The 24,275-nt window shown below is 40.4% G+C and overlaps 1 protein-coding gene across 5 annotated transcripts in view; it reads left to right on the top strand.

Annotated features, from left to right (window-relative positions):
• The window catches only part of CCDC171 (coiled-coil domain containing 171), a 304,988-nt gene that overhangs the window by 146,587 nt on the left and 134,126 nt on the right, over positions 1-24,275 (top strand). For 4 of the 5 annotated variants that reach the window (XM_019555120.1, XM_019555115.1, XM_019555117.1 and 1 more), the window contains 4 exons: positions 32-148; positions 11,123-11,349; positions 12,022-12,204; positions 15,313-15,498. In XM_019555120.1, the coding sequence (XP_019410665.1) occupies positions 32-148; positions 11,123-11,349; positions 12,022-12,204; positions 15,313-15,498 (713 nt within the window). The remainder of the gene's footprint in view (positions 1-31; positions 149-11,122; positions 11,350-12,021; positions 12,205-15,312; positions 15,499-24,275) is intronic. The other variant, XM_019555118.1, reaches the window with a different exon arrangement.

Genomic DNA, 24,275 nt, shown 5'->3' with positions numbered 1-24,275 from the left:
ATTAATGTATTACTATATTTTTGATTCACAGAACCTCAAAAGGAACAGTTGCGTTGCCTTGAAGCTCTCAGCTGGTTTGCGAGTTCTGACCTCCTTGCTGCAATAATAACTTCTGTTGCTGAATTACAGGAAGTTGTTGGCAAAACAGGTAATTTTAAAAAATATATTTTTATAATAGACTGTAAATGGCTGACAGCATGATATTTTTTATTAAACAAACTAAATAATTGGGAAAATTGTTCTTTACAAGCTTTAGGGCAGAATCTGGTGTCTGGGTGGCTCTTTCAAAAGTGTGATTTATCTCTGTGGACAAGTGTCCTTGTTGAGTGAAAGCCTGTTTGAGATTTGTGACATAAGGATCATGGGTGTTCTCAGTACAAATTCTGCGGTATCAGAGCGCCTGGCTATATATTACAGCTTTCTTGGTGTGTTCAGGGTGATTGCTGGTTTTGTGTAGATATGCGTGCCTGCCATCTGGTAGCCCTAGGTAACCTCTCTACAGTTTACAAGCTACATTTTATCACTGGTCAACAGTCCCCATTTCTGTATTTTTTTTTTTCCCTTTTCCACATACCTGTTACACCCGTTAACTCCCATCACCTCTGATCTTCCCTGTCACACTTGCAAGTTCACAGACCTGCATTTCGCATATTGGCCTTAGCTTCTGTTCCACTCAAGAGAGTACTCGAACACCAGCAGACTCTCCCTATGCCTAAAGAAGGGTATTTCTGCCCGAAAGCTTGTACAGTAGTTTTTTCAACTGTTTAGTTGGTCTAATAAAAGATATTACATTTACCCAAATAACCTTGTCTGCCTATATCTTTAGACCAACACAGCTATAACCCCTGAAAAATGGATGATATCTTCTAATGGCTTGAATTCTTTGATGAAGAAAGCTATATGATTTTGGCAGTCTAATTTTCTGTAAATTTCTTGCTGGCATGTCAGTGAATGGCTTTGCATATACCCTTTCACTCATGTGTGCCCAACATATAGTAGTGAGTAATAGCTATGCAACTCTGATCAGTAGTTATTGATGCTTAATGCCAAAATAGCAGCTCTGTAAGTTGGCATCTCAAAATGACAGTTGTGAATATAATAGGATCAATTTCCATAGATAATGCATGCTCATTTACCATCAATTTCGAATTAGTGTAAAACTGGTTTCTGTGTATTTTATTGGAATTTCTTTTGTTTGTATTGATTTAAAGAGAATCATCAATATATATATTGGATTCCCTAAATACCAAAATGTGTAACCAGAAAGGTACATTAAAGCTTAATCCTTTAGTGAACTATTTCTCCATGAGGCTTGTCTCGGGCTTTATTTCAGGTCATAACTCTTGTCTCAACCTGTCAGTAATCAAACCTCAGGGGCGTTAGCCCTGTTATAAGTATTGCATTTACCTGAATCTAAGATAACCTTGAATTTAAGACGCACCCTTTCCCCCTCTCCCCCCCAATAGTTAGATTTCACACATGGAAAATTTTAGCCATGTCCCATGATTCAGGGTTTCAGAGCTGTGTCTTGTATTCCTGGCATGCCATACTCTGTTCATTAGCTTTCATTATAGTTCATGTCTGAAGCTGGGCTAGTACCTTGTTTTCCTTTTCATTCCAGAAAATGAAAGCATATTTTAAATGTGGGCTGAATTTCACTTTTGGAGAAGAATTTTACTAATTAAAATGATAAATGTGGTTTGATTTTAGCCTTAATGTTTTGTAAATATTCTGAAAAGAATGGAGGAATTTGTACTGACAGATACAGAGGGCACACAGAAGGGTAGGACAGGGTGGCACCTTAGAACCTAACTGGTTCAGAGACTAGGTGCCACTCTATTCTACCTTCTGCCTGACTTCAAGTTAATGCAGCTAACCAAGTTACAGGCTATTTTTGACAGTGCAAAATCTTATCTGCTCCGATTTTACAACTGAAGCTTGGGTTGGGCTACACATATGCAAATATAGCTTAGCATTGACAGCACTCACCTGAAGTTGGGTGATGGGAGGAACCCAGACTTTCAGTCCTTTTAATCTCTGGTAGCCGCAAGATTTTTTCCCTGTGTTCTTTTTTATCTGACTAAAGAAACTTTGTTCTAAAACTCTAGAAATCTCTCAAACTACTTGTTTTAAATTTCTTTGCAGGGAACTTAGTTTGACTTTTGCCAATTCTTGTTTAATACCTACACTTACTGACCTGGAAGACTTTCTTTGCTGAATCAGTCCTTCTTTCTATTCCTCATAGACTATCTCCTTAATTCTGGTATGCCTTTTTGAAGTGGTTATTCATCCAGTTAGGTCTTTAATTTATTTCTCTAAGCTTGGGATATAGTTTTCAGTTGGGTTTTTTTGTTTTGTTTTTTTGCCCCTTCTCCCTTCCCCCTCCCCACTTTTGACTTAATTAAAATCCAAGTCTTTACATCTATTCCACATTCCAGTCACCAATCTCCAGTTTGGTCAACTTCACAAGCTTGTTTCCTTAGCTTTTAAAATCTGTCCTTTTGAAATTGATAACCATATAGACCTGCTTTTGATTCACTTTAAATTAAATGAAAAGATAAATAACTTGCAATTACTTCATTCAAGGTTATTTTATATGACCAGTTACAAATTTAAAACAACATTTGTCTTGTTGGTTCAATAACTATTTGGTGAAGGAATCTATCAGGTATCTCAACCAGAAATGTTTGAGCTTTACTGTTATTAGTAGCGTTGGCTTGCGTTAGTAGCATTAGTAACATAATAGCATCTATATCAGGGAAGTTAATCACTCATGACACAATTCCTGATAATACTTTGCCTGTCTCAAATAATGTTGGAGATCACTCTGCATATCTAACTCTGACCTTGGAAGTCTCTATGGAGACTTCCAATACTGCCTCAATTGAAAGTCTGTTACCATTTTTCCTTTTTTCCCCAAAATGCCTCTGACCTAAAGAGATTTAGCTTTATCTATGCTCTGTATTGTGATTTATTTACAGTGTATCATTTAATTAGTGTACAGTGTTGTCCCACCACCACCACCTTTCCTGAATGGATCATTCCCTTCCATTTCTGTGTTCCAGGTTGTGATTGTCGTTCTATCACATTTCTATTATCTCTGTAACTTCAAGTTTTGTGTTCTTTACCTGTAATTCTAGTTCCTCTCCTTTGTTTTCCGCATTCCTTAAATTAGTAGACAAACATTTTGGTTGTTTCTTACTGGCCACTGTATTTCCTGGATTAGGTGTAGGCACTTTTTAAACACTATTGTCTTTCTGACTACTGTTCTTATAAATATTAATATCTTTTGCTGCTTCTTGCTCTACATCCAGCCTTCTGATATTCCTTTATCCTAGGTTACTTAATTTTTTTCTTCCTATGTGCTATCAACAAACACAGAGATCACATCTTTTCTAATCTTTTATGCTCATTTCTTAGTTTAGTTTAGTTTTTCGTATTAATGATGCTGGCCTCAATTACAGAAGGCCAGTATCCTAGATACTCACATGGAGCTTGTCTATTAGAGCTAGGGGTGCACTTATTAAAGATTTCTTGGGCCAATACTGATGGACGATTTATTAATGAGCTGTATCAGGCTGCATATCAGCAATTGGATCAATATCAGCTGGCAGCTTGGAGAACAGCGTCAGGTTGGTATGTCTGTGGTGGGGGAAGGGGCTTGGGGGAGGGAAGGGGCACTGGGGGTGCAGATCAAGGCCCCTGTGGTGAAGGAAGGAGTGGGGCTGGGGCAGGGGCAAGCACTGTACAGGTGGGGTGGGGCGTGGAACGGAGCTGCAAGTGGCTTATCTGGGAAACACGGAGGTGGGTGGCTCCTGCTGATGCATGCACCCCTAGGGAAAGCATGGGCATGTGCCCCCAAATCTGTGCGAAGGGCATTGGATGAGGGTGGGCTGCATGCTCAGAGCTGGGGGCACTGCTGGGCTGTTCCCCGTGGCAAGGGAGTGGGGGGAGCCTGGGCCAGGGCTGCACTCAGTGTGGGCGAGGTGGGCAGTGGCAGCACTGGGACGGGGGAGTACAGGGGAGGGCTACAACTGATTTGTCAATATGCAGCTGTGCTCGGAGCAGGCTGCAGCCATACTGGGAGAGGGACATGGGCTGTATATTGGCAATCAGCTGTAGCCCTCCCCTGTACTCCCCCCCCTCCCAGTGCTGCCACTTCCCACCTTGCCCAGCCTGAGTGTAGCCCTGGCCCAGCTCCCCCTTCCCCCCGCTCCTCTGCCACGGGGAAGAGCCTAGCAGTGCCCCTGGCTCTGAGCATGCAGCCCACCCTCATCCCACCCCCTTTGCACAGATCCAGGGGGCACATGCCCTCATGTCTCCCCAGGGGTGCACACAGCAGTGGGAGCTGCCACCTTGCACCTCCCAGACTTGCTGCTTGTAGCTACATCCTGCACTGTGCCCCACCCTGGCTGTGTGCAGTGCCTACCCCAGCTCCACTCCCTCCCTCCCTCACCATGGGGGCCTTGATCTGCCCCCCCTACACCCCTTCCCTTCCCCTGACCCTTTCCCCACCACAGACTTACCAGCCAGATGCTGCTGTCCAAGCTGCTGTACTGCACTATTGGCCGCATGCATGCTGTGGCTATGCGCATGTACATGACATTTATAGGTGACATTATTAGCCACATCCACCAAAAGAAGCTGATTGCTGATAACACCAATTTTCTTTTTATTGGTGCCAATATGATATGGACCAATGTATTGGTGGACTTCTAATTAGAGCAGTACTTCTCATCCAGGGAGCCATGGTACCCTGGGACAATGCAAGATCCTTTTAAGGGTGCCATGAGGTATCACATTATAGTAGCACCAGTAGATGTACAAATATCTACACATGATTCACAAGACAAACTTATCTATTTCAAATAGGAATCCATGGTAACAAAAACATTCTGGCCTGTTTTGATCTTTGTGAGTTCTTTGCAACATAAGAATTGCTTTGTTTTTTGTAGTCCAAAAATAAGTGAAAAAAGAGAGAAAACACTTCCTGAGAGGTGTCTTGAATCTAATGAGGGGTGCTTTGAGGCTGTAAAAAGTTTGAGAACTACTGAAAACTAGTTTCCATCTTTTCTTAAATCTCCTGCAAGGGTCTAGACATCTCCAAAACTTATATGTGGGACCAGTCCTTGAATTTGTCTGTCTTCATTATTTTATCACATATTTGCCTTCCTTTAGAGGCATAAAGAATTCTACTGAAGATCATGTCTGAAATGTTCATACCACATGTAGATAAAGTATAGCTTATTAAAAGGGAATCTCAGGATGAACTTGGATGAACACCTAGGTGCTGATATCATTGGTTTTCTTATGCTAGCAAGATCCCCAGAATATTTTGCCCATATTGGAATATGTGGGAGTAGCTCTAGACATTATTAGGTGGAATCTTTCTTGTGTTTATGAGTTAAAGACACTGCAGATTTTATGGGTCTAATAAAAAGAATGAGAAGGAATCACAGGAATCATGTGGAGAATATTTGGTTTTTCAGGGACATCACAGTACCTTGATTTAAGTCAGCCTCTGAGGTGTCTGAGATCTAGTTGTCTTTGTGTGAGTCAGACTTTTGATCTCATTTCAGTGAGAGAATCCCTTCAAGAAACTTCAGTTTGGTAAAAATGACACTGTAAATTTACAACTTAAAATTAGTTATAACTTTTTTTTTTAAAGTACCCGCACAATTTACGAGCCGTAGTTTCATTTTTTTTAAAAGAAACATAAGTATTTAGGAATATAAGTCTAAAAGACTGTCAGTGAGATTTAGGTTTGCAAATGTATCACTTTTTAAATTAGATTTAGGCTCCTAAATTTTTTAGGTGGTTTAAAAAATATTAACTTCAGTAACCTTTTAATAGCAGCTGTTCATTTAAATTCTTAATGTACCTCAGGGGTTCTTCTTCCCATTTAGGGTAAAGGGGTTGAAAGGGAACTTGCAGAAGAATGCAAAATTTTGATTAGCATCCGTGTAGATGTAGGACATGGAATGAAATAATTTGTCAAGTTAGGAAAAATTACAGTCATGGATAAGTCCAGGAAGGGGCAAGATTTGGAATTGCAGGGTCATTTGTGCAGAGGGGAAGTTCAAATCTTTCAGCCTGTCATCCTGTCATTGAGATTTGGAGGGAAGAGGGGAGAGATTTCCACTTTTTAGCTTTTTTTCGGTTTGATGGGGCACGAGAGAACTGTGGTTTGAGGAAGCACATTTCTGTTTATCTTCTTTTTTTTAATATAATCTCCTGGCATTCATAGTTTTTCCTTTGTAACATTCTTCTGTGTTTCACAGACAACTTTATCTTGAACTTATTGTGAACCCACTTTGTTTGTTTTAGGGTACATCAGGTGTCTTGCAGATTTTCTTGTATTTGTTTTACTGATATAGCATGTGTAGTCTTGTTGGAAAGCCAGTGAATGCTATATCCATTGACATTGCTTTTATCACTGTATAGATTGTTACGTTGTCTGTATATGTCTTTGTGATTTTGATTATGGTTTAGCTGAAGGAAAAACCAGGCAAAATGGATAAGTAACTCTTGCTATTGTGATACGAGGGCAAGGACAGTTGCTACCCCCGATCACATACAGAAGGGGCCGCTAGTGGGATGGGCACCCAAGTTATAGTCTGCTCATGATAGGAAAAACAACTAAATAGGCTAGGGATAGTAGGTATGCATAAACCTGGTTAAGTGATCAGAAGCTGGTTTAAACCTGCAACAGGACAGCTGTTCAGTGAATATAAACCAGTTTGAAAATGGCTAAAACTAATTTAAGATAAACCTGGTTGCATGTAGTATCAGACTTAAATGATTTAGGTCAAACCAGTTTATGAAACTTCTATCCCAGACCCATTCATGTTTCAAGTTAAATCAGAGTCCCTCAGCATCCCAGCATGCTTTGCAGTCCTGGGCTGTGCTTTCTGCTCCAAAGAGCAGGGCTGGCCCCACCCCTCTGTTCCCTAGGTGGAACAGTGAGGGCTGGCTCACTGGCCCTCCCCCCCAGGCAAACCACAGCTGGGTTCTGGGGCTAGGGAGGGCGGTTAAATTCACCTCCTCGTAGGGCAGGGGAGGTACAGATCTGGACTGCCCTGCTTACTTACTGCTGACTGTAACTGTGGACTATGAATCCCAGAGGTGCCTGAAAGCAGGAAGAGGAAGTGATGAGCAACCCTGCAGAGTCCTGCTTCTGTGATTGTGGGCTGGAAATCCCAGAGACCTCGGGGGCAGCAGGAAGAGGAAGCAAACACACAGCTCACGCTGCTATGTGCCAGAGAGCCATGCTCTAGCTCTCTCCGGCCTCTGGCTTGAGCAACTGCAGGCATGTGGCTGAAATTCCTGAATCAAAAATGAATATCTGCTTATTGGTTCAGTCTTTGCAGCTTAGACTAACCTGCAATGACTAAATCATTTCAGCCTCAGGCTTTTTAACAATGTAATTAGCCACTAGGGCTGTGCAAAGCTTCAGTTGCTGATTCGATTCGGTGGAGATTCGGCCTGATTTGGCAGCCAAATCTCCAAATCCTAATCGAATCTGGAGACCCTTTAATTTTTCTGAATTGAATCGGTACCCTCTGAATTGATTCAGAGAGATTGGATGATTTGGACATAGAGACAACTTTAAATGCTTTTCTACATACCTCAAGGTACCAGGTGGCTCGTGAATGCTGAGATGGTGGGGCAGCTGGAGTATCCCACAGGAGTATGGGGGGGTCCCCAGCCTGCTTGGCAGCGGACCCAGAAGTGGACCAGAAGCCCTTCATGAGCAATTAGAATAATGCTAATGAGGGGCTGGCTGAGGGATATTTTAGGGTCTAACTACAATAGGACTGAGGTTTTTGGATCCCAGGCTTTTGAGTGTCTTCAACAGTCAGGGATGGCAAAATTCGCAGGAAGGCTGATTTCTTGTAATAGTGGCAGGACTCTCAGGAGGACTAGTATGTAGCCACATGAGAGTGTAAGAAATTGTACTTGTCTTGGCTTTTTTCTCTCTCTAAATTTATCGTCACTTTTTCTTATAATTCATTTCTACAAAATAAATATTTTTGTTGTTTTGTCTCCTTACTGATTGCCTATGTATAAGAGTGATATCTGGGCGAGTGATATTACCCATTCTGTAGAAAGAAGGACCTAAAATTTCTGTTATAATCCCAACAGAAGGCTACCTTAGGCTGGCAGAGATTCCTCTGCTGTATGTGCAGTCCAGTAAAAGGGCAGTGGAGCTGAGGCTAAGGATAGATAAGTATCCCAGGGCAAAAAGTAGCAAGGTAGTGGGGAGAAACTCTGGGCTTTAGATGGGTTTGATGGGTTTGTGATAGACCTGTTCAGTAATCTCAAATATATGGGGTTGAGTGGTGAGTTCTTAATTGACTTCAAATCCTGTAAAGTGCATGTTCTCTTAAGTTAGGGCTGTTTTTAGCACAAATATTCTGTAGCAGAGCCCAGGGAAATCAAGGAATAAGTTTACTTGCATGCAGTTATTGTCAGTTGTAACAAACTTATTTTCTGAAGCTTAGCATGACCTTGTTAAGTCCCTGTATAGTATTATTGAGTTTATTTTTTTCCTCTTCATTCTATTTCACAAAAAACAAAGCAAAACCAGAATCATCTGTCACTAAAGTAAGGTTTGTTACTTTTTATTGGCTTTTGTTTAATTTGTTTAATAAAGAACCGTTTGCTCTTTGTACTGTAATTGTGTCTGTATAAGACATTTTTTACACACTTATCACAACATAAATTATTTAGGGCTTTTACTGTAATTTCTTGATAGTCTGTGGACAGATACTTAAAGTGTATGGTCTATAACCAGTGGGAAAAGATAAAGCAGAATACTGTACCTTGTGGAATTGTATTGTATTCTCATTTCACTTTTCAAAGAACTCAATGACTTACACCAACACATTTTTGTGTTTTAGTCATAACCATCATTCATTAAATATTAACTAGAGGTGATGTTTTGCTTTTATGTTTTATATTCTAAGAAAGTTTCTTAATTTGTGCACTAATCTTAAACTGGAACTTGTTCATATAGTCAACTGGTAGAATTCTGATTTCAGAGTGAAATAATTATAATAACTAATAATCTGACTTCAGAGTGGAATAATTGCTAATGATTAATGTTACACTCAGACCTAGGAGCTTTAGTAATGGTGTAGCATGACAACACACTATACTTTCACAGAACTAAAAGACACCCTCTCTAAAGACCTGTACACCCTATGAAAAGAGGCAATAGATGGAGAAATGCAAGTAAGCAATGATAATTGTGTTGATCTGCATGATAGGGAGGAGTCACAGAGCACGAGAAGCCTAACTATTAAGTTCTTTTGTAGACCTCACAGCAAAAGCCAGTTTTAAGCAGGCATTTGAAGGAAGATAATAATGTAGTTTGTCAGATATTTATGGGCAGCTCCTCCCAAATATGAGAGGCAGCATGGAAGAAGACACATAGGTTCCTTGAAAATCTAACAAGTGGACTATGGAAATTTGCATAACAGCCTGATTGGAGGCAACTTAACCGTTTGAAACAGAATGAGATGTTGGGTGGGGAGAACAGGACGTAGAAAGTTGAAGATGAGAAGGTTTGTTGGATGCAATAAAGAAAGGGGAAACTACAGAAGAGAGGGAGGGATGAGTAAAGGGAGGGAACAGGTTTGTAAATGATTTTTGCAGCAGTGTTCTGGGTGGCTATCAGTGAGGTAAGATTGCACTTCTCAAGGCTAGAGAAATGTATGTTGTAGCATCAGTGCATGGACATGAGTTCTACCTGTGCGGCTGGCTAGAAAGGCTGTACCATGAATAGACTGTGCACAAAGAACGTGTAAAACATATACAGCCTGGATGAAAGGGAGGCTGAATCGAAGATGAGAACCAGGAAACAGACCTGAGTGATGGGCAGGATGGTACAAATATCGATTTGTTGTCATGAGAATATGTAAATTTGATTATGTGCTTAAACTGTTTTTTGGTCACACGGGTTGAATCCAGTTATAAAATTAAATAATACTTTGATTTGGTTCTAAAGAACATTACCTGAGTTATTTCCAAGTTCCATTTGTTTGAACCTTTGTGTCCTTTACAGCATAAATTCTTTGTTTTAAAGAGGCTGTCTTATTGTGAAAAGAAAAAAATTTAATTCAGTGCAGCAACAGGAGATCTAGTCTACTACTGAATGTAAATAAGCTCCTCCATGCTTGTCATCTTACACCGATAGTATCATAAGACAAGTAATGACAGATTAAGACCTGCCTAGCAGAGGGAAAACTAAATTACAAGACTTTTATTAAGGCATAAATAAACCTATTAACCGTTATCTGGAATACCAATTAGTAGAAGGAGCACTGACAATTTTATTTATCAACATTAAACACAATTATTAATTACAGACCTGACGAATCTAGCAGTAAGCAGGACATGTTGGGTGTGCTGGGGCCTTAAGTCCATTATATGAGAAGGATGATTACCAAAATCCTGTGGGGAAATAAGTAATTGTAGCTGTAAAATTTTAATTGCCTTGGAATAAGGTAAATTATATTCTCTTGTCTCAGAATATAAATAGTGTGGCATTAAGGTACCAAGCCTCACTAGTTTTAAAAAACAAATGATTTAGACATCTGCACTGGGGGAAAAAATGGGAAAACAGTTATGAATGTGCATTGTAAATATTGCAATAAAGTGATTTACCTTTTACTGTCAAATATGACACATGAAAAGATGTCAGGTAGTGTGTTTGCTGGAAATTTTTTCTGTACTTTATTAATCCAAAGACTGCAATATTGAAAAAAGACCGAAGACTTCAATGGAGGAGAAAATAGAACTAATTAAAAAATTGGACCAAATTCTGCCCTTGTATATATGTACATGTAGCTGCAAAGCAAGTCAGTAGAATTAGCATGTTCATATATTAAGGTAGAATTTGGCCCGGATCCTTTACTTGGGGAAAGCTCCTTTTGATTGTAATGAGAACTTTTTCTGATTTAAGGAGTAAAATATCTAGCCTGATGAGATCAGACTACCTCTTTCAATTTTATTGGCTATATTCCCACCAAAATTCTTTAAGTCCATACAGCTTTGAAAAATGAGTCTAATAAATAATCTACCTGATATGTTTTTCTTTCTTTTTTTCCCCTTAAAGATCCAAATTCCTGGCTTTGTGGGCCCTTACTCATCAGTGCAGCCAGGAATTCTTTTTCAAAGCTCATGGACAAATTTAACATCATAATGGAGACTATACAACTGGATAACAGCAGGAGCATTACGTATATAGAGAAGGACTCCTTGGTGCAGAGACTAGCTCGTGGACTTCATAAAATAAATGCACAGGCCCTGAAAGCTGGATTAAATGAAAGAGTACCCATTACGGTATGCATATTTATAGTGTTGATTCATACAAATATGAAGTTCACATCATAATTATTTTAGAGATCTCATGGTAATTATATTAATTTCATTTCCAGATTGATCTTTGCAGCTGATTTTAATTTACATTAACTTGTATAGAACATTTATATGTTGTGTTATACCACCTTAAAAGACTGAAGTCTTGAGTTGTCGTACCTTTTAATGTAAAATTAAAGGATTGTATGACATGAGATTTGATAGTATACCTAGGTGAATATAATTTTTTCTTCTTCTAAACTCTATTAAAACAGGTAACTTTCTGTGTAAGAACATCCTGTAATTGCTTTTATTTACATTTTTAAAACGGAAGTTTTTCTTTTTTTGTTTTCACATTGCTTCTTGTAGTATGCTTTTGCTAAAACCAAATAAATATTCTGTCTTTCCAAAAGCTAAGGAAAACTGTTTGTCTCTAAATATCTACCCTTGTTTGTGGGAATTTACTGAAAACTGATGCTTTAAAAATTTTTTCAGTAACCCACAACAGCAGGTGAAACAGTGCTTCATTTTTGCATGTGTATGTTTTTGGGTGAGTGCAGAATGAAAGCTTTGTTTAATTTACTTATTAGATGTTATTGATTTATTGCTAAAATAGCACATTATATAGCACATAAAGTTGTTTCTGTTTCCTGACAGAAAAGCATAGCATCTCTGCAGAAGCAAATATTTGAATTTACACAAAGGCTGCATACAGCAGAAGTGGAACGTCGTTCACTCCGCTTAGAACTTGCAGAATTCAAACGGAATTTGAATGAGATGAAAAAAGAGGCTGACAAAGCCCAGAACCTGCAAGAGCAATTAAATGCGTTTAAGCAATCTGTAAGTATATTTGATTTAGAAAAGACCTCCTTTTTATACACTTTTGATTTGTGTTCTTTAGAAAAACAAGTATAAAACCAATCTATTAACAAAAATTTCCAGAAAACTTGCCTTGTAAATGTCACCAAGGTATAAGCCAGATGTATTTCTAAAAGTTGGCTCCTTTCTACAAGAGAGTCTCTTTAATGTATAGAATAAGTTATTCTATGTAAAAAACATGTATGATTTTCAACAAATCTATATTCTTCCACATGCTGAAAATGTTCATCTGCTTTTCACACCATACTACTTTAAAAAGGGACAGTTGGATAAATTAACATTTAATAACTACATTCTTGACAAAAATCGTAAAATATAAATGCAGTATTTTAAGTTCTCTGTTGATTTTACTTGGCATTATCATATGCCTCTTCACTGTGTCTTTTAATATGGACCGTGACGTGAAGACATTTGACTTCAGTCAATGCAATCTGAAGAATGGTTGTCCTTTTCTGGATATAAATGATCTCCTGACCACATTCCCAGCAGTCTATATTCACCAAATCCTCTCTGTCCCTTTACTGGGTTCAGTGAATTTCCTTCAGCCCTTTGGCTGCATTGAGGTCCACAAAGTTATATCTGGTAGTCAAGAATAGGGTTAGAAACAGATCCCTTAACCATTTAAAGATAGAATAGAACAGACCTACCTAGCACAGGTTTGCTGGGGTTTGCCTTGAAGGTTACCTTTGACTACTCCAGTGCATACAGCTTTCTTCAAGCAGATGTGCTCTTTCCTTAATTTTTTTGCTTTTCTCCATTCATTGTAGCTATAGGACCACCCCCATTGAAAAATAAATCCATGATTTTCATGTATTTGAGTATAATATTAATTGTAAATAGATACTATTTTACCTTCTGTTTGAAGTAAGGGGCTTTCAAATAAAAAAGAAAGGAGGGATAAAAGAAAAGCTAAATGAATAGAATGAATAAAATACAGCTACCATAGCAGTTATCAGCACTTACTTTTGTTGTGACATTTATTTTCTAAGTGTCCATTCTTGATGTGACAGAAACTTTTTGCGTGCCTTCATATCCCCTGTATTTACAGAAGCTATAGAAAGGCACTTTGATCATGCTGTAGTTTTTTGTGATTTATACAAAGCACTTAAAGCTACAGTGTCATCGAAACTAGCAGATATTCAGCATTTGGTTGGGGCTGGGTGCTTCCATGCACTGGCTGAGGCTAGGAGGTAGGGGGTGCTGTAGCGTACTGTGGAAGCCACTTAGCCTGATCACGGCTCAGCTTCTCTCACTCCACACCTGCTCAGGAACAGCCAGCTGGCTGAAAAGATCCAAACGGCATTCATTTCCCCCCATGGGGGGCCGGTGAGAGGGACTGTGCCCCCTCCTCACCGGTACCAAGGGGCACCGGGGACACTGTCCTGCAGGGTGGATCTTGCTTGGAGCAATGCCATCCCCAATCACTGCCTAGTTTCTCCCCTCCCCTTCCACTCACAAGAAAGTGTTCCCAGTGCCCCATGGCACTGACGGGAAGGTGGCACAGTCTCCGAGCCCCCCACAGGGGGGAATGAGTGCCAGCTGGCTTTACGATGTTGCTGTTTCCAGGTGGGCAGGGGAGCAAACATGTCCTCCCCCTCTCCTCTTCACTGCATAGTGGGAAGACTTTCTGCCTTCTCCCTGTGGCAGACCAAGGGCATGGCACTTATTCCTTGCACAGATCTGTATATAGAAGTTCCCTACAGTGCTTCATTTACTACGTGATTTGACAGGGATTAATTTTTCATGTGACTGGGCATTTTAAATGCATTCTGTAGCCATTACACAGCCTTTAGAACACTTTCAGGGGCCCGATCTCATGAAAAATATAACTTGTCTGCACTCCACAAGCCTTGTTGCACAACATACCTAGCACATGTTTTATTTGGACTGTAGTAAGCATATCCATGTCATATTAAAAGTTAAAACATATTTTGAGCAGTTGCACAATGATGTTTAATATGGTCTCTAACATAGCTCACTGATTGTCCATCCCCGCCACTGCACCACACTGGAGTCTTGAACCAGCTCAGATGCGTTGCTGGGCCTGGGACTGACAGTTGATTATGAGTCCCAAACCAGGCATGCCAGGACTGGTTCGTGATTCTGGGGAAGTGCTGAGGCTGGGACTGACTGATTGTGAGTCCCAGCCCCCGCACTCCATGAGAACTGGTTCAAGACTCCAGTGTGGTGCTGGGGCTGGGACTGATGGTGGCAGCTTAGTACAGCAGAGGGGTTCTCGGCAGATGTCGTGGCTAGGTGAGGACTGTATTATTTCCATGGAACAGTCTGATGATAGCTGAACATATGTTACTTATTACCATCTAAAGATAACTCCTTGCGTGAAAAGTCCTAACTTTGCTTTGATACAATTGCACTTAGTATGTTTATTGTTGAATGTGCAGGCACTTATGCAACTGCACTTAAAACATCTTGAGTGTAACATGTAGCAAGGCCCTAAGAAACTGATATTATAGTCTCTTGCCAGGAGATGGAGACAATAAATCAATGTGCTCTATAATTTCATTTTTCTGTCAGAGACCTGCCCATCTTGCTTTCTTTAATCAACTGGTAGGACAGCTTTTTTAAATCAGATTGACCAGAGTATTTAATTATCTTAGTTTTGTTCTTAATATTTTGCCCCCGTTCTTCTGAAATTTTCAGGTTAAATTTTCATATTTTAGGTGTTTTTTCCATTAAGTTTTTTTTCTGTCTGTCTTCTTTTTCTTCTGAAAAATTCTAAGGAGCCCCCACTGACCCAGTCAGGAGGCTCTACGGCTGATATAATACATACTGAAATGCAAGTAAATTCATCTGCAAGTTCTTTCCTTCAGTAAAAACATATTTCTGGTTTAAATCTATATAGAATAACAAAGTATTTTTTTTGTATACTATAAAACAAAATTGCAAACTTCCTTGAAGCAATGCAGTGAACAAAGTTGTCTAACTTGCATGTCTTATGATAATTTTGACTGAGTCTGTTGGGCAAGTCAGATTTTGAGCTTTTAAATTTTTTTGCATTACAATGTTGCATATTAGCAAAGTTAAGTGATAATTTATTTCCTTTATCAGAAACTGATCACCCATGAGAGGTTTGAAAGTGCATGTGAGGAATTGAATAATGCATTACATCGAGAGCAGCAGGCACAAATGCTTTTGAATGAGCAGGCACAACAGCTGCAAGAGTTAAATTACAAACTAGAATTGCACTCCAGAGAAGAAGCAGACAAAAACCAAATCCTAAGTGAAGCTGTAAAGGTAAGCTTTTAAAATGGAGGCTAGAAGTTGTGTTCACTTAATTAGATCAGAGCATTCATGTGGTTTTCTCATGAATAATCCTATGAAAGTAAATTTAATGTATGAAAATTACTCAACCCAGAGCTTCCTGAAGTTGCGCAGGTGATACTTTGGCACCTTTTAGAATAAGGTTTTCTTGGTAAATTCCATCTTGACATTTGAAGTGACCCATGTACACTAAGAAATACTATCATTATTTTATTTATTAAGGCATTGGCGATGAACTTGATGCTGTAGAATTCATATTGATAGTTCCTATGTTGAGGAGCTTGTTAAAAAATAGATATAATAAGACAAAATAGAAGACTTGGGACTTGGATGTGAGGTAGTTAATGTAGATTTTAAAAAATAACTATTCTATTCATACTCCTTTTTTCTTGAAAGTGTTATTAATGCAGTGAAAGCATAAATACCACAGGTGTCAAACTCACCTGGGGCCCCAGGTTGCATGTGGCCCAGGCCAGGCAGCTGCGGGGCAACTGAGGGTGTGTTTGCACAGCCCCCAGTCCCCTCCCCCTCACCAAAACCTTGTTGCCTAGGGCCAAGTCCCTTGGGGTCCTGGATTCAGCAGCTTACCACTGGCTGTGCCCCCAACTCTGAACTGCTGGTAGGCTGGCCGGAGCAGTCACATGGGGGCTGAATGAGAAGAAGGAAGGGAAGAAGCCTGTTTCATTAGGATTTTAAAGTTTTTATATGCATAATGGGTAATGAAGGACATGGAAAGGAAACAATTTCAATAGAAAGGAGATGCAATCAGAAACTAGGTAATCCCTGTAGCACCTTCAAGTTTTAATACACACTACCACAAGGCCAATAACACATAGCTGTTTAGAGCATGGTTTTTTAAAAGACATCCAGTCTCTATTTAAAGAATTCTGGGTGATAGTGAATGTTATCACTTTTCTAATGTCAGATGTAGGCTAGAGTGACCTGAACAAGGCTATATAATTAACATTTTTTTCTTTACGTTAGTTATGCTGGACAAGGAAGTGCCAGTAGATGTATTTAGAAAGAGGAGCCAGTATATCTATTCAGAGAGAAGTCTTGTTAGTTTTAGCAATTACATTTTCCACAAACTGAAGTTGCAGGGTTCAGCCAACAGCTGAGAAAGGATGTTAGTCCTTCAACCCTTGGAAAGAAAGAAGGGAAAAGATCTATTGAAACCTTTAGGTTTATATTGGGCCACCTTTAACCCAGAGTGCCAGGGAAAATAGAGGTATCATTGTTAAAGTTTCAGGTATAAAGGAGGAAGTAGAAAAAGTCAAGGAAAAGAAACAATGTTTGGGATAGTAGGTAACCTTGAGTTAACAGTAAGTGATCCAGGATATGGTGCAGGTGTATACAATTGGAGTTGGACAAATCATAGACTGGGAAGCTACAGATTTGAGAGTTACTGACATAAAAATGATAGTTGGATAAAACAGGTGATAAAGTACTTTACAAGGTAAGGGAGGAGACAACCAACAAACAATTGTGAGAATCCATCAAAAAAAGGAATAAAAATAGAAGAGAAAAGCCAAAAGGCAGATTGCATTTTTTTTGTTTTCTGCCTGGCAAAAAAAAAGAGAGAGAATGGTGGGGTATCAGGGAGGAGAATATGATCAACAGTATTAATTCTAGCAGAGAGGCCAAGAAAGATGAACATGGAACAGAGACCCAAAAAATTTGATAAAAAATAAATGAATAGAAATAAGCACATTCATTTTCTTTTACTGAAATGTCTTTAGATTATTAAAGGTGAACAGCATTGAAAATGATGGCAAATTAAATTCTCTTCCCCATCTAGGGGTTGCTCCATGACAATTCTCTATATGTTTGCTATTACTTCAGCTTATCTGGAAGGTGAACCATGGTTGCCTACTCCTCAATGAAATGGTAGTAGGCTACTGCAATTTAACTTTTGCTTAGTGTGGGGTAACTGTAGACACAGGGACTGGTAATGTGGAGCACTTGATAGATACGGATTCTGTGCCTCCTTTAAACTTACATTAGGTTGTTTTTCCATTGCCTTCAAACTTTCACAGTGGATAATACAGAGCTAGTATAGTACTATGGAGGGAAAGAAACTTTTTATATGAAATGCCTTGTATTTTATGTTCAAATTGAATTTGTTTTTAAAAATGTTAACTAGGGCTGTCAACTAATCGCAGTTAACACGTGCAATTGATGTGTTAATTGGTTCATATATTAATTTTTTTAATGAATTAATCATGAATGTGGCTTTGGAGCCTGCACCCGGGCTCTGTTCCACTGCCATCACCTCTCCAGGCCTCCCAGTGGGGCAGCAGTGGCAGTGCAGAGGAGCAGCAGGGCAGCTCAGGTGTGGGCTCTGGGCAGCTGTAGCACGGGCCAGGAGGAGGTGTGCAGACTCAGACTGACTAAGAGTAGATTCAAGCTAGATAACGGGAGGCACTACTTCACAGTCAGGGTGGCTAGGATCTGGAACCAACTTCCAAGGGAAGTGGTGCTCACTCCTACCCTGGGGGGTCTTCAAAAGGAGGCTAGATAATCACCTAGCCAGGGTCGTTTGACCCCAGCATTCTTTCCTGCCCATGGCAGGGGGTTGGACTTGATGATCTGCTCAGGTCCCTTCCAACCCTACCAACTATGAAACTACGAGATACACATGTGTAGTTGCAGCTTGTACGTGGCCAGGAACACAGCCCAGTGGCATGTGGAGCAGCACCCAGAAGGTAGGTCTGTGGGGGAGGAAAGGGCAGGGGGTCAGAACAAGGCCCCCAAAGTGAGAGACTGAGTGGGGCAGAGGCAGGCACTCGGGTGAATGGGGCCCTGGGTCCAGGGTGGGTTGTGGGAAGGCACATGGGGTAGGATGACTTCCTGACACTGCATGCACCCAAATTTGTGCATGGGGCAGAGGTGGGCTGTGGGCTGTGGCGCTGAACCCTGCTGCCTTTGCCCCTGGAGCCACATGACACCATGTTGTGCTTCTCACTGCTAGGCGGCCAGGGGACGTGCAACCAGTGTGCAGCTCCTGGGGCAAAGGCAGGAAGGCGCAGAGCCCCAGCCTCCAGTGGGCAGCCTACCTCTGCCCTGCACACAAATCAGGGGGGCACATGGCCCCCATGCCACCCCGGCAGTGTGCGCAGCAGCAGGGAGCCGCCCCCCACCCCCATAACCCTGGATGAGCCTCCCGCAGCTCTGTTCCATGCCCTGTCCTGGCCCCAGGGCCCCATTCAACCCAGTGCCCACCGTTGCCCTGCTCCACTTCCTTCCTCACCATGGGGACCTCAATCTGCACCCCCCTACTCCTTCCCTCAACAGGCTTAACTACTTGGCTCTGTGTCTGCTCCTCGCTCCCAAGCCATAGCCCCCCAGCCCTGCCGCTGCCCCTTACTCCTAACCACAGTACCCAGCCCCCTGCCAGGGTGTGCAGGGACTCCCCCCGCCCGGGCTCCAAACTCCACATACACCCACAGCCCCCCACACCTTCACAAATCTCCATGTACCCCCACAACCATACAAAGTACTTGCATAATTTTGAGTTTTTCTGCACATCATTTTGAGTTCTTAGCTGTGCAATTAAAACCACGATTACCTGTGACTTATTTTTTTTAATTGCTCAACGTATCATGATCAAATTTGTTATTTGTTTAACAACCCTAAATTTAACATGTACTTTCTTTGTCATAAGTTTTTTTCCAAGTTTCCCATATATATTTTGAATTTGTTGCAGGTGGAATGAGTGCCTGCTTGTGACCTAGCTATTAGGGCTGTGTGAAATGGGCCTTGTTTGATTCCGATTTGGCCTGAATCAGGAACAGTGATTTGATTCATTGATTTGGATCACTGTCCTTGATTTGATTTGGCCAAATCTGAATCTGACAATTTGATGTTGATTCAGTGAATCAGTGTTTTGGACACAGGCACAGCTTTCAAAGTTTTTCCTGCGTACCTTGAGGTAGCAGCGTGGCTTGTGACCACTGCAGTGCTGGGGTGGATGGAGCATCCCGCAGCAGTGTGGGGGTGCACTCCAGTGTGCTCAGCAGTGAACCCGGAAGTGGACCGGAAATACTTCTGGTCCACTTCCAGTTCTGCCAGGGAGCTCACCCGTCACGTACCCCTCAACTTGGCAATCGGCTGCAGAGGTGGACTGCGGGTGCCTCCCTCCAGACCCAGAAGGTACCAGTTGCCTAACCAGGGGCTGTGGGGGGACTTCTGGGTCTGCTTCCAAGTGTGCTGGGGAGCCCCCCATGCATCTGCCCCAGCACTACAGCATTTAGAGTCCCTGCTACCTAGAGATATGTAGAAAAACATTTAAAGCTGTATCTACAGCCAAATAGTCAAATCTGTCTGAATCTCTCTGAATCGATTCGGAGAGATTAAAGGGTCCTGTGATTCAATTTGGATTCAGAGATTCAGCCACCAAATTGGGTCGAATCTCTGCCGAATTGTATTAGGCACCAAAGCTTCACACAGCCCTGCTAGCTATCTTAACTGCCAGTAGTCTGTCTTTTTCAGCTGCTTAGAGTCGAGCAGTAACTACAAAATAATTCTTTTCATACTTCTTCATTTGCAAATTCTGAGACAGTTCCAGCACTTTGGTAATTAAATACGGGCCTTTTCAAGACAAAGCATTTTTCAGTTTGACATCATTTTTAAACTCCTCAAATTTAAAAAAAGTGAATAAAAATCACATTCACATGAAAGATATGTAACAAAAATCATGGCTTGCTTTGCATTCCAAATGCAAAAATTAGTTAAAAATAAGCCCAGTGTAATAGTATCTGCAAAATTACAAAAATTAATATATGAAAAGTTGATATATTTTATTTTAAATTTTTTCATCTGGGCAAAAATATGATCTCGAAATTTTAAAAGCTAGAAGAAAAGTAAAAAGTTTACACTGAAGTACTTTTAAAAAACAGTTACCTTAAATATCAATTTCATTCACATTTTTCTAAATAAAAGAAAAAATGTTTAACATTTCCACACTTGATACCATAGTTTGAAATCTATACACATTTTAATAGTAATCAGTAAGGTGCTATTGTAGCATTTACTTACTCCCATAAAATAGGTTTATTAAAAGTGTTGCTTAATTTCACAGCTTTATCAGTTTAGATTTTAATCCCTTATATTTTTATCTTCCTACTGGCCTATACCACTGAGACATTCATGGTAGCCAATTACATTTCAAGGTCAGCTGGTACTAAGCAACCATTCTTATGCTGCTTGTTTTATTAGATGAGGTAAGTTATTTGCTCTCATCTTAACTGTCTGTGTAGGAAAAGAGAGATTTTTTACGTGGTTGCTAAACAGGTGCAGACAGCGTACAGAATTCTAACTTGTACTAAACCCTTGTGTTAATTCCAAACACTAAAATCCTCATTTTGCCTACCCATAGGCATTGTATATCTAATACATTCTAGGGATGCGTGCTAATACATGCAGTGTAAAAAAGCATTTTTCTTAACATTTACTGGGCTGCATTGGTAAGTATGTTGCCAGTGGGTCAAGGTAAGTGATTAGTCTCCTTTGTTCAGCACTGGTGAGACCACTTCCGGAGTACTGTGTTCAGTGTTGGGCTCCACACTGAACACAGAAAGGATGTGGACAAATTGGAAAGAGTCCAGCAGAGAGTGACAAAACTGGTGAGGGGGCTAGGCAACATGTCTTATGAGGAAAGACTGAGGAAGCTAGACTTATTTAGTCTAGAGAAGAGGAGACTGAGAGGGGACTTAATAGCAGCCTTCAAATACCTGAAGTGGGATTCAAAAGAGGATGGGTCTAGACTGTTCTCAGTGGTGGCAGATGACAGAACAAGGAGCAACAGTCTCAAGTTGCAGCAAGGGAAGTTTGTTAGATATTAGGAAGAATTTTCTCACTAGAAAGGTAGTAAAACACTAGAACAGATTACCCAGATTGGTGGTGGAAGCTCTGTCCTTGGAGGTTTTTAAGACCTGGCTGAACAAAGCTTTTACTGGGATGATCTATTTGGGGAGCAGGGGGTTGGACTAGATGACCTCTTGAGGTCCCTTCTAATCGTAACTTTCTATGATTCCATGATTTTACCATATTTATTCAAATCCAAGATGAATTCCCCTGTTGTCTCCTGTTCAATATCAGAAAAACAAAGACTCATCCTAGAATTGAAAATCTAAGTTTATCAAGTGAAAATGCAGTACCTGCAGTCAGAAGAAGTCATAAGAATCCATTTGGTGAGGCATCGGGTAGAGGGGGACCTGGCACTGATGTACAGGGCAGTGAGGGACCTGGCATGGTGGCAGAGGACTCAGTATGGAGGTGCCTGGCAGCTTGATGCATAGTGTGGAAGTATGAGGCAGCATGGAACCCAGCACAAAGGCACAGGGTGATGAGGAATCCAGCACAGAAGCATGTGGTGGTGAGGACCCAGCATGGAGGTACAGCATGGCATGATGGGTGGGGCGGGTCAGGCCACTGGGTGGGCTACATGGTGGTAGGGAGGGAGGGGCAAATGCAAGGGGGGCCAGGTGTGGATAGAGAGGCAAGGGGCAGGGGTCAGGCCTCCAGCCATGCCGAGTACCTGCCTCCCTTGCTGTTTGCACACCTGCCATTGTTTTTTTCACTGCTGCACCAGTGCAGGGGCAAAGGGAACAAACAAATTTGACCCTCAAATAATTAGTTTTTAGGAAAATTATAACTGCAGCTACTCCTCACTTAATGTTGTAGTTATGTTCTTGAAAAATGAGACTTAAAACGACACAATGTTAAGTGAATCCAATTACATCACAGCAGCAGGCAAACCACATTAGAACTGAACATTGTGCAGCTTTAAATGCGTATGTTCTCTAGTCGATCAGCGACATAATAACAAAACAACATTAACCAGGATGACGTTAAGTGAGAAGTACCTGTAATCTATCGTTTCTGCATATAGAATCTAATTAGTGGGGGGCTGACTAAAATTCAAAGTAGTCTTGGATTTGGGTAAATATGGTAATTTGTGAAAGGATTCCTTTTCAGTTGACAGTGCATATGGTAATGCCTTGCATACTCTCTTGTTCGGAGTTTTATACATAGCCTGAGAATGCTACCAAGTCAGTCCTTTTGATGCTTGCCAGTTGCAGTCTCTGTCACTGATTACAGTGTTTAACTTCCAAAAAAAATATAAAGCTTCACTTATCATGCTAAACAGGAACATGAGTTAGTGGCATACTCCCCAAATGGAATCTCTAAGAATACACTCACTATAAAAATAGAAATAGTTTGGGAGTGGGGGGGCGGGGTGTTTGTTGTTTTATAATCACTTCCCATGAGCTTTGTTCCTGGAGAGAGTCAAGATTTAGGATGCTCAATGGGATAACATTGATTTCCAAGTAACTTGTTTGTCATATTTGCAAGAAGGGGCAGTTCTACACATTGCTCTATTAAATTTAAGGCTGTTCATTAAAGACTGTAATGTAACTGATTATTCATTAGTGTACAACTTAATAGGAAACTATATTAATCAAATTTAGCATGTTAAAGAGAGAGCAAGCTCCCTTCTGAATTGGTTGGAGACTAAAATTCATAATTCATTAATTAAATGTTTTAGTTGTTTAAAAGTTTCCATATACTGTCTGTTCTTGGTATCTAAATAATTTATAAAGTAGCTAAGAATGGATTATAAATTAGGATTGCTACCTGCCCTGCTTTCAGTAGGGAGAGTCATGTCTTTGTTTTTCCCGTGCTACAATGAGGCACAGATTAGATTCTTTGTCCTAAATTTTAAATTCTTATTATGAATAAGACTTCTTATTTGGGCAGGTATTCACCCAATAAAACTAGGTTAAGATGTTTTTATGGTGTCTGTTTTATCTTTATATCCTAGTTTCCTTTTAAGCTGCTTTGTTCTTCTTGTCATTCTCTGAGCATTTGATAAGAAGGACAACATTTAAATCAAATTAATAACATTATTATTGTTATTGTTATTCTTTATTATTAATCATAATAGTTATGATATAAACGGAACTGCTGTCCAAATCTTTGTTCTGTCTGCCTTTGAAGCAATACCAACACTGTATCTGAGAAGACTTGGAATTGATTTAATAAAAAAACTAAATTTAAGACTAACCATGACGATAAATGTTTGTTTAGGTAATATAATACAATGTTCATTTAATTTAAAAACAATATCACATCCAAAAATTGCATCCAGTTTTTAGCATGCAAGGAAGAAAAATTTTAATTAGAACTTCATTCTTTTAAGTGTCTGATATTTCACCTGCTTATATATACTACAAATGTAATAATATGGCATATTGGTTAATAGCAAGAAAAACAAGAAAAGGTGAGCCAAGTTACCATTTGTCAGAAGATTTAAGATTAGTGGGAGAAATTTCACTTCTAGTCACAATAGACTAAATCTAGTAGATTTACAGAATCATGACTGATACCCTTGTAATTGAGAAACACTGGCTTGGGCTTTCGGTTAGTTGGTATTAAAGGTCTACTGATACATCGGTCTGATATTGGATCGGCACCGATATAAAGAAAATTTATCATATTGGAAATTGGCCTGATATGGCTGATAATTTGGCTGATAAATGCCCGTGCGTGTGCACAGCCGTAGTGGGGCATGTAGGAAATGAGGAGCACAGCCTGGCTTGGAGAGCTGTGTGAAGCTGGTAAGTCTTGTGCAGTGGAAGGGGAGGGAGGATGGAGGGGCTATGGTGGGGCAAATCAAGGCCCCCATGGTGAGGGAAGAGTGGGGCAGGGGCTGGGGCTAGCGCTGCCCAGCCAGGGTGGGGTGGGCA

This window comes from Crocodylus porosus, unplaced genomic scaffold (assembly GCF_001723895.1).
Source record: "Crocodylus porosus isolate Cpor-Errol unplaced genomic scaffold, CroPor_comp1, whole genome shotgun sequence".
In the NCBI taxonomy this organism is placed as follows: Eukaryota; Metazoa; Chordata; order Crocodylia; family Crocodylidae; genus Crocodylus; species Crocodylus porosus.
Note: the sequence above shows the minus strand (reverse complement) of the source record. Positions and strands in the feature narration are given on the sequence as shown.